The sequence below is a fragment of the Oncorhynchus mykiss genome, chromosome 9 (genome assembly GCF_013265735.2).
Source record: "Oncorhynchus mykiss isolate Arlee chromosome 9, USDA_OmykA_1.1, whole genome shotgun sequence".
Taxonomy (NCBI): Eukaryota; Metazoa; Chordata; class Actinopteri; order Salmoniformes; family Salmonidae; genus Oncorhynchus; species Oncorhynchus mykiss.
The window spans coordinates 20,273,434-20,284,194 of record NC_048573.1 but is presented as its reverse complement, the minus strand read 5'-3'; the positions used below and the strand labels follow the sequence as shown (position 1 = coordinate 20,284,194).

At 43.7% G+C, this 10,761-nt stretch overlaps 1 protein-coding gene across 1 annotated transcript; it reads right to left on the bottom strand.

The window, feature by feature from the left end:
• Window positions 1-1,209: 1,209 nt before the first annotated feature.
• On the bottom strand, window positions 1,210-4,121 carry LOC110531716 (odorant receptor 131-2-like). Its single transcript, XM_021615047.2, has 2 exons — window positions 2,540-4,121; window positions 1,210-2,153 (listed from the first exon to the last, which is right to left on the bottom strand). The coding sequence occupies exons 1-2, from the start codon at window positions 3,580-3,582 to the stop codon at window positions 2,093-2,095; spliced, it is 1,104 nt and encodes a 367-aa protein (XP_021470722.1). The 5' UTR covers window positions 3,583-4,121; the 3' UTR covers window positions 1,210-2,092.
• Window positions 4,122-10,761: the final 6,640 nt, after the last annotated feature.

Genomic DNA, 10,761 nt, shown 5'->3' with positions numbered 1-10,761 from the left:
GTTTTAAAATGGCGTAATCTGGGTTTGTGAAATGCAACCCCTCTAGTCTACTAAACTCAACATTAATTTTTGCTTTACTTCAACATCCTCCTTTACTGAACCTAACCAGGCATTTACAGGAATGAGTTGAAGCGATGTGTGAACACTGATTGTGTGTAGATAACAAACATGAACCCCTTCCTTATTAGTGGATGTGCACTGCAAACCAGAATGGATTGTATGACACAAATTTAAGTGAAGCGAGTTCGACCACAGAGCTGCTAGTCTTGTAATAAATAATGTGGAAATTGAGCAAGTTGAGATGACTAAACTGCTTGCAGTAACCCTAGATTGTAAATTGTCATGGTCAAAACATATTGATGCAGTAGTAGCTAAGACAGGGAGAATTCTGTCTATAATAAAGCGATGCTCTACCTTCTTAACAACATTATAAACAAGGCAGGTCCTACAGGCCCTAGTTTTGTCGCACCTTGACTACTGTTCAGTCGTGTGGTCAGGTGCCACAAAAAAAGGACTTAGGAAAATTGCAATTGGCCCAGAACAGGGCAGCACGGCTGGCCCTTGGATGTATACAGAGAGCTAATATTAATAGTATGCATGTCAAGCTCTCCTGTCTGAAAGTGGAGGAGAGATTGACTTCATCACTACTTTTATTTATGAGAGGTATTGACATGTTGAATGCACCGAGCTGTCTGTCTAAACTACTGGCACACAGCTCGGACACCCATGCATACCACACAAGACATGCCACAAAAGGTCTCTTCACAGTCCCCAAGTCCAGAACAGACTATGGGAGGCACACAGTACTACATAGAGCCATGACTACATGGAACTCTATTCCGCATCTAGTAACTGACTCAAGCAGTAAAATATGATTTAAAAAAACAGATAAAAAAAACACCTTATGGAACAGAGGGGATTGTGAAGCAACACAAACATTGGCACAGACACATGCATACTGTACACACACACGATAACATACGCACTATACATGCACATGGATTTAGTACTGTAGATATGTGCTAGTGGTGGAATAGGGGCCTGAGGGCACACAGTGTGTTGTGAAATCTGTGAATGTATTGTAATGTTTTAAAAATGGTATAAACAGCCTTTTTTAGACCCCGGGAAGAGTAGCTGCTGCTGCTCTGGCAGCAGCTAATGGGGATCCACAATAAATACAAATACTGCTCCAGATCACGTGCTGTTCACAGTTTCAGCTCTTTTATTACAGAGAATCTGCCACTGAGGTTCACATGGCGATGAAGATGAGAAATAATGTTCAATTTGGCTCTTGTTTGAATGAATCTGGATCTTTTCATCTCAAATAAAAGATGTCTTGACTTTAACTCACACAAAAAAATCTGACATTGCTGCTTCAATTATCATTAATGAATCAACTCTTTCAAAGTAGGCTATATTGCACAATGCACATCCAGGCAATTCTGATGGTCAGGTGGTCTTGTACTGTAATACAAGTCAAATTCCTGCTTGACTCCTCTCTGACACAGTACAGTTAATGCATTACAGGTCGTCTGAGGCTGGTCTGTCCATAGTGATGCCCCAAACCTATAAAGTCACGACATCCTGGGTAGAACAGAAGCACTTTCACAGCTTTGTACAGATGCTGGATAACCAAGTACTGTATGAATGTTCATCGGCAAAAAAAAATGGAGACTCGTCTCAAATGTTTATAGTGAGAGCGACACCTTTCGTCTGGTTGCTATGTCCCCCCATCCACCGTTGTCTCAATGACATCTGAAAGGCAGTATCAGTCTGGTACAAAACGTCTTCAGCCCAGTCTATGGAGCACAGGAGAAGTACTCGTGGGTAGTGAAGTTACTGGAACGGTGGCTTCTTAGCTCCCGGCGTCCCCTCAAACTGGGGTCTGTGGGGGCTCCAGTGAGATGAGTGTCTGGAACGGTGGCTTCTTAGCTCCCGGCGTCCCCTCAAACTGGGGTCTGTGGGGGCTCCAGTGAGATGAGTGTCTGGAACGGTGGCTTCTTAGCTCCCGGCGTCCCCTCAAACTGGGGTCTGTGGGGGCTCCAGTGAGATGAGTGTCTGGAACGGTGGCTTCTTAGCTCCCGGCGTCCCCTCAAACTGGGGTCTGTGGGGGCTCCAGTGAGATGAGTGTCTGGAACGTCAGTCTTCTTTCACTGGGGAAATAAGAAACATATTAAAAGTAGGAGTAGATAAAAGGTCCCGAAGCCATGCGATGTTTGTCTGTAGTCTCACAACCCACGTGATCTAAAACTGATGTCTGGAAAAGGAAGAAGGCAAAACAGCGAATGACAACTATCAACTTAACTTTGTCAGAGAATATACAGTATATAATAATATATATGGTTTTGGTAATATTCCCTGCTATTTCTATCTGGTCTACATCCTTGAGAATTTAGTCATCACCTATTGTCTTTCAGCATGTATCCATTCATCATTCTCCATGCCACTGGGCTCACCTAATGAGTGTGCATAACGTGTGCATAACGTGTAACACTTGATGGCATGTCAGTATCTTAGCCACAAATAGTTGATCACATACCTTGGCTGGGAATGCAGACAAGGCGTTATGGCACGCCAGGTCCACTCCAGGGCCCGGTTTCTCAAAAGCATCTTAAGGCTAAATTCATCGTTAGAACCTCGGCTTTTGGGCTCTAATATGAAATTAGCCTTAAGATGATTTTGGGAAACCGGGCCCAGGACGGTTTTCAGGTGGCGGGAACAACAAGGGAATCGGCGATGCACCTGCTCCAAGAGTTCCTCTTTACGCAACCCGTAGACGATTGGTGCGACGCACTGCGCCAAGCTGAAGAACGCGAAACTAACCACCGCAGACAGTTCTTTGGTCCCCGGCTGAATGTGTCCTTGTTTCTGGAGAACTGTTAGCACAAAGTTCATGAAGTTGGGGAGGATGTATACGGCGAGTTGAGTACCGTGCAGGGCGAGGGTCTTGCATCCGACCATGTTGCGTCGATTCATCACTCCCAACCGTCGCCCCTCAAACAGTATCCTTACATAACTGTACAGAATGAGCGCCGTGCACACAGATATCAACACTATTTTTTCCAGGCCACCTTTCTTCAGCTGTTCCCTTCCACATTCCACATTTGTATCACTGCCGAGCATCTCTGTCTTGGAGAGCAGAGTGAGGGGGATAACCAGTGCGAGTCCCCATGTCAGTAGCCCAACTAGCCAAGGCCATTGCCAGACAGAACTGTACCACAGAGGATGACAGACAGCAAAATAACGGTCCAGCGACATAGCAGTGAGAGTCAGAAGGATATTGGACGCGCTGGTGATTAGGACGGTTATCATGGCCACACATATGGATGCCACCGGCTTGGCGTCGAAGTAGATCTGGAGGTAGAAAACAGAACACATTCCGAAGTACACCAGAGCGGACACCAACAGGTGAAAAACCAACACAAAGCGCGCATGGCCCCGAAGTCGATCCTCGCGCAGTATAGTCCAGTTAATGACGATGTTGAAGAATGCCAATGTTATGAAGGCGATGGTCGACGCACAAACCCGTACATAGGTGTAGTCCTTTCCGCCCGTTTCTCCAGTCCCGTTATACATCGACATTATTCCTTGATGGTGTATTTAGGGTATTTGGTGGAGTTGTTTCTTCATGGCTTCTGCCTTCTCATAGTTTCCCCAAACGCTTAACTAGGCTACTCAATCAGAGTACATCCAAGACATCAATGCAATGCAATGTTTGTGTATGAGAAACCCCTCTCTCTTTCTATCTCTCTCGCTGTCTCTCTGGCTGCCTGTCTGTCTTCCAACCCCAAAAAGCGCACCAGTGTGCACAGTGCGCAATCGCCACATTCACAAAGGGAAGTACGTTTCCAATTTCAACTGAATACTATATGCTGCTTTTGAGATATATACTCTTTCTAAAATAATCAAACGTCATGTTAAACAATAACATTTTTCATCAACACGCGCTGCTCTGATACAGGGCAGGCATATTACTCTGAGAAGTATATAGCCTCATTTATGCAACCACATACAGTAAATAATTTACTTGATTAATAAACGTCAAAATATACTAATATAATATATAATATAATCACTTTGTGATCTAATTTCGAATTAGGACCACCAGGGGTCACATTTATAAATGTCACGCATGCACAAAATATGCCCCAAAACATGGGTGCGCCAGTTTTCATTCAAAAGTTGGTATTTATGAAAAACTTTACTTGAGAATGTGCTTATCCTCCCGTAAACTTTAGACCGTCCACGCCTACTGCTCCTCCCCCTCGGGAATCACTTGATTCGTTTTCCAGGATCCTCCTGTACTGGACAGACGCCTGGCAATGCTTCTCTCTCCCTCTCCCCCTCTCGCTCTCCCTCCCTCTTCCCTCCCTCTCAATCGCTCTCCCCCTCTCACTCTCTCTTTCTCCCACTCCCACTAGTTAAACTTGAAGCTACTTCCCTTCACACAAAGACACACACACACACACACACACACACACACACACACACACACACACACACACACACACACACACACACACACACACACACACACACACACACACAAATTAGATATCCAAACCTATTCACACCAAATTAAATATGCATATCTATTCACACACAAATTAGATATCCATACCTATTCACACACAAATTAGATATCCATACCTATACACACACAAATTGATATCCATACCTATTCACACACAAATTAGATATCCATACCTATTCACATCACAATTACATATCCATACCTATTCACACACAAATTAGATATCCATACCTATTCACACACAAATTAGATATCCATACCTATTCACACACAAATTAGATATCCATACCTATTCACACACAAATTAGATATCCATACCTATACACACACAAATTAGATATAGGTATGGATATCTAACTTGTGTGTGAAAATATATGGATATATAAGTGTATATATCCATATCTATTCACACACAAGTTAAATATCCATACCTATGCATGCACAAATTACATATTCATACCTATTCAGACACAAATTAGATATCCATACCTATACACACCACCATTAGATATCCATACCTATTCACACCACACTTATATATCCATACATATTCACACACAGATTATAAATCCATACCTATTCACAAGGAAGTCTCTAATCAGGGAAAGCCACTACATAGAGAGAACAAGGAGCAGAAGTATAACCAGCTGGACGGATTCCGTAGTAATTAGCATTTTGCCTGTACATTTCATAATAATAGTTTTTTGTTGTTGTTATCTGACAGGCTTATATGTTGTTTTGGACTGTTGTTTAAGACATTCGCTATGATTAAACTCAGCTGTTATTGTTGTTAACAATTATTTCTGATGTAGCAGTCGAGCCAGCTAACCATCATAATGGGTTTGTTTAGCTAGCCAACTTAGCTAGCTAGTGTCGTCATCCAGATAAGCATCTGAATTCCAACTATTTTGAGTGTAATTCAGTTAATTGGGGACAATTGTATGAACATATATTCAGCATTATATGAGCATTATAGCATGATTGTAATCCAAAATAAATGTGGAATGGCATGTCCATTTAGACTTCGGCTGGGCTTGCTAATTGCTATCGTTAGCCTGTGGATGTTGGGAGTTGCAATGCAGTCTAGGAGTTGTAGTCAACATTTTATGTACCGACCTTTTATCCGTCGACAGGACTCTGGACAGGACTGACTGGTACGGACGAGCCTCTGGGGCGAGACTGAACAGAGACAAGACAGAGGCCCAATTCTTCGGACCGTGGGCAGACCCAGACTTGACCAGACTACCTCTGACAGTTAAACTGACGGACATAAGGGTACTGGGGGTAAAGTTTGACCGGGGGGGAGGAGGGAGCGGTAACTGGAGCGGAATCCTGGGGACGGTAAGACAGAGACTGGGTTTTTGGGGACTACGACAGCTGACTTTTGAGGGCAAGGTTTTAATCATTAAAGCTGTGATTTTACCTGTGCTTTTATTAATCAGTTCTGTTTTTATCCCCCCTCGAAGGAGCATTTTAGACCTGGAGCGGACGCTGTTTTACTTCCTGTGGGGATGCAAGTGGGAGAGGCTGAGGAGGGAGGTGGTCAAGAGGCCCAGGTCCAAGGGGGGGAAAGGCTTGCCTGACCTCTACTTGTTCCTGGGCAGCCGCTACACAGCGTTACATCTGACTCTTGCCACCTCCCCGGTCAACAACAAGACCCAGGCCCTCGCACGGTTCTGGCTGGGATCTTACCTCAGGACTCTGAGGCTGATCCCAGTCGACCTGCGAGCCCCAGTCTCTTTCCTGCTACCCCCGCACTACGTCCAGCTCCAGAAGTTTTTAAGACATTTTAAACTGGAAAAAGAAACAGTCACGGTTTTAACAAAACACCGCTCTCTTCTCTCTCTTGTGCAGGATCGGGAACCAGTGTGTCCAGTGCGCGGGCTCGCTATAGGTGAGCCCACAACGGTTTGGCGCAACGTGGCCCATCCTGCTCTCCTGAATCGGCATCGGGACCTGTCCTGGATGGTCGCCCACGAGATCCTCCCGGTCAGGGCCGTTATGCACTCACGGGGCATGGCGAGGACATCCGCGTGCCCCCGACCAGGCTGCGGCCAAGAAGAGTCGGTGAGGCACATGCTCTGGGAGTGCAGAGCCGCCAGGGACCTGTGGAAGGAAGCAGGCCCCCTGATCACCTCGTGTCTGCCAGCAGGGGAGGACCTAACACCTCAGCTCGTGCTGTATGGGGTGGGCCGAAGGCCCATTCCATCGAAGGCCTTCACCAAGCTCTGGCCCACCCTCACGTGCCTGAAGGAAGCACTGTGGTCCTCCCGTAACCTGCTGGTAGCGAAAAACGTAGAGACCACCCCCCAGGCAGTGGCCATGGTAGCCACGGAAGCCCTGGGGTGGTACGGAAGGAAGGGGGCCTCGACCCCAGGCGAAGGGTCCCCCACAACACCCTAGGTCCCGGCGGCCACGGCCTGACAGCGCTGCGGCGCCTAGGGCGATGCGCCTAGGGGAGGGATCTCCTCTGGGCCCCGAAGGACGGGACGATGATCTATTCAGAAGAGCAGGATGAGGTGAGCTTGATAAAGACTCACCCCGCTCCTGTACAAGGGACTGAAGACAGCCTTTTAACAAAGTGACTTTTTAACATGGTTTTTCATGTCTTAAAAATGTTTTACCTTTGTTAGATCATTAGTACACATTTTAAATGGCTTTTACAGATTTGATGTTTTTACAAGGAAAGTACTTTTATCCATGGTTGTTTTCATTGGTTTTAACAACATGTACTTTTTAACAAATTTAAATGTAACTTTCAAATGCTGTGTTTTATGCTTTGTTGCCGTTTTTATGTATCAATGATGTAAAAAATGTATGAGCTGTTTTTAAAGGAAATGTGTCAATAAAACTTTTCAAAAAAAAAAATAAAAAAAAATAACCGGTTACGCACACTCTCTCTCTCTCTCTCTCTCTCTCTCTCTCTCTCTCTCTCTCTCTCTCTCTCTCTCTCTCTCTCTCTCTCAATTCAATTTCAATTTAAGGGACTTGATTGGCATGGGAAACATGTTTACATTGCCAAAGCAAGTGAAATAGATAATAAACAAAAGTGAAATGAACAATACAAATGAACAGTAAATATTACACTCACAAAAGTTCCAAAGGAATAGAGATATTTCAAATGGCATATTATGTATATATGCAGTGTTGTAACGATGTGCAAATAGTACAAAAGGGAAATAAACAAACAAAAATATGGGTTGTATTTACAATGGTGTTTGTTCTTCACTGGTTGCCCTTTTCTTGTGGCAACAGGTCACAAGTCTTGCTGCTGTGATATTTACACTGTGGTATTTAACCCAATAGATATGGGAGTTTATCAAAATTGGATTTGTTTTCGAATTCTTTGTGGGCCTGTGTAATCTGAGGGAAGTATGTATCTATAATAAGGTCATACAATTGGCAGGAGGTTAGGAAGTGCAGCTCAGTTTCCACCTCATTTTGTGGGCTGTGTGCACATAGCCTGTCTTCTCTTGAGAGATGGGTCTGCCTACTGCGGCCTTTCTCAATAGCAAGGCTATTGGTTGGGTCTAATTGTGTTGCTGTAGTGAGGCTCTGTGGGGTCTGTTTGTGTTTTTGAATAGAGTCCCAGGACCAGCTTGCTTAGGGGCTTCTCTAGGTTCATCTCTCTGCAGGTGATGGCTTTGTTATGGAAGGTTTGGGAATCACTTCCTTTTAAGTAGTTGTAGAATTTTACGTCTCTTTTCTGGATTTTGATAATTAGCGGATATCGGCCTAATTCTGCTCCGCATGCATTATTTGGTATTTTATGTTGTACACTGAGAAGATTTTTGTTAAATTTTGCATGTAGTGTCTCAATTTGGTGTTTGTCCCATTTTGTGAATTCTTGGTTGGTGAGCAGACCCCAGATCTCACAACCATGAAAGCCAATGGGTTCTATAACTGATCCAAGTACTTTTAGCTGGATCCTAATTGGTATGTAGAATTTTATGTTCCTTTTGATGGCATAGAAGGTCCTTCTTGTCTGTCGTTCTGCCCCTTGTCTGTCGTTAACCCAATGTTCCTAGGCCGTCATTGTAAATAATTTGTTCTTAACTGACTTGTGTAGTCAAATAAAGGTTAAATAAAATAAAAAATAAAATAAAAATTCTTGCCTTGTCTCTCAGCTCATTCACAGCTTTGTGGAAGTTACCTGTGGCGCTGATGTTGAGGCCGAAGTATGTATCGTTTTTTGTGTGCTCAAGGGCAACGGTGTCTAGATGGAATTTGTATTTGTGGTCCTGGCAACTGGACCTTTTTTGGAACACCATTATTTTTGTCTTACTGAGATTTACTGTCAGGGCCCAGGTCTGACAGAATCTGTGCAGAAGATCTCTCTCTCTCTCTCTCTCTCTCTCTGTCCCGCTCTCTGGCTGTTTGTCTCTCTGGATGCCTGTCTCTCTCTCTCTCTCTCTCTCTGTCTTTTCCTGGAACTCTCTCTCCGGAACTCTGTCTCTCTCCGTCTCTCTCTATGGCTCTCTATTCAATTAAATTGTCTTTATTAGCATGACGTAACAATGTACATATTGCCAGAGCTTACTTTGGAGATTAAGTGATACATTTACAATATGAACATAATTAAAATAATAACAATCAAGATTGTCTACGGGACAATCAGTAACAACAATAATCAATGGTAAAAATAACCATACAATGGACAATAACAATGGCATAGAGGACACAGGTTGGTTGGTCTGTCAGACACTGTCCCTCATTTTATGGCAGGCAGCAATGTAGTGCGCTGCCAACCCACAGCTCTCTGCGTCCTCCCCCAACAGGATGGGTAGCCTATTCTCATTAGAAAGGCATGAATAACTGTTTCAAATTTGGGGAAATGGTACTCTCTAATTGTTTTATATATTTTTTTTACATTTTGTCAGGAAATGCAGGTCTGTCTCAGATTCTACTGTTGTGCAATGGTTGCACAGCCTTTCCTCTACAGGAAGCCAGGTTTTCCTGTGTCTACCCTTCTCAATGACAAGGCTGTGCTCACTAAGCCTGTACTTTGTCAATATTTTTCTAAAGGTTTTGATCAGTAACCATGGTCAAATAGTTATCCACGGTGTACTGTCGATTTAGGGCCAGATAGCACTGCATTTTGTTTTGTGCTTGTGCTTTTTTCCCCAATAGGTAATGTAGTCTTGTTTTGACTGTGTTGTAATTTGGTTTATTCTGATTGATTGGAGGTTCTGGTCCTGAGGCTTCAGTGTGTTAGTAGAACAGGTTTGTGAATTCAGCCCCAGGACCAGCTGGATGAGGGTACTCTTTTCTTTGCTCAGCTCTTGGCATTGCAGGGCTTGGTAAGGATATGAGAGGGGCTCACTGTATTTTAGATGTTTCCAAAACTGAATTGCTATTTTTTTTTAGTTATTATTAGTGGATATTGGCTTAATTCGGCCCTGCATGGATTGTTTGTAGTTTTCCTCTGGACATGTATAAGAATCTTACAGAACTCTGCATGCTGGGTTTCAATGGGGTGTTTGTCCCATGGGGTGAAATCTTGTTTTGCAAGTGGACTCCATACCTCATTGCCAGGAAATGCAATTGGTTCAATGACACATTCAATTAGTTTTAGCCAGATGTTAATAGGCATGTCAATTTGAATTCTTTTTTTTAACGGCGTAGAATGCCCTGCGTGCTTTCTATCTCAGTTCTTTCACTTCCTCATATACTGTAGGTGTCCAGTTGAGCTTGTTTTTAAACGGAAGTAATTGTAGTGTGTGTACTCTATATACTTTACTCTATATATTACTCTATATATTTTGTACCACCTGAGAACTTTGGCTTAACTCCCTGAGATCTAGATCTTCTCTAGAAAATCCTAATTTTTCAAATTTTTGGGGTATACTGCCAGGGTCCAGGTCTGGCAGTACTGCTCTAACATGTCCAGGCTCTGCTGTAGGCCATGTACTGTGGGTGACAGCAGGTACAGGTCATCTGTGAAGAGCAGGCATTAAACCTCTGAACTGTGGAGAATAACACCAGGAGCTGAGGACTTTTCTAGAATAGTGCCCAATTTTTTGATATAAATACACCCCTTCAAATTAGTGGATTCGGCTATTTCAGCCACACCCGTTGCTGACCTGTGTATAAAATCCAGCACACAGGCATGCAATCTCCATACACAAACATTAGCTGTAGAATGGCCTTACTGAAAAGCTCAGTGACTTTCATCGTGGCACCGTCGTAGGATGTCGTAACAAGTCAGTTCGTCAAATTTCTGCCTT

Excerpts from the sequence above, each read along its gene's own strand:
- LOC110531716 (XM_021615047.2), bottom strand. The coding sequence starts at position 3,582 with ATGTCGATGTATAACGGGACTGGAGAAACGGGCGGAAAGGACTACACC. Across the intron at positions 2,154-2,539 it reads TGTCTGCATTCCCAGCCAAG|TGAAAGAAGACTGACGTTCC; the intron begins GTATGTGATCAA and ends TTATTTCCCCAG.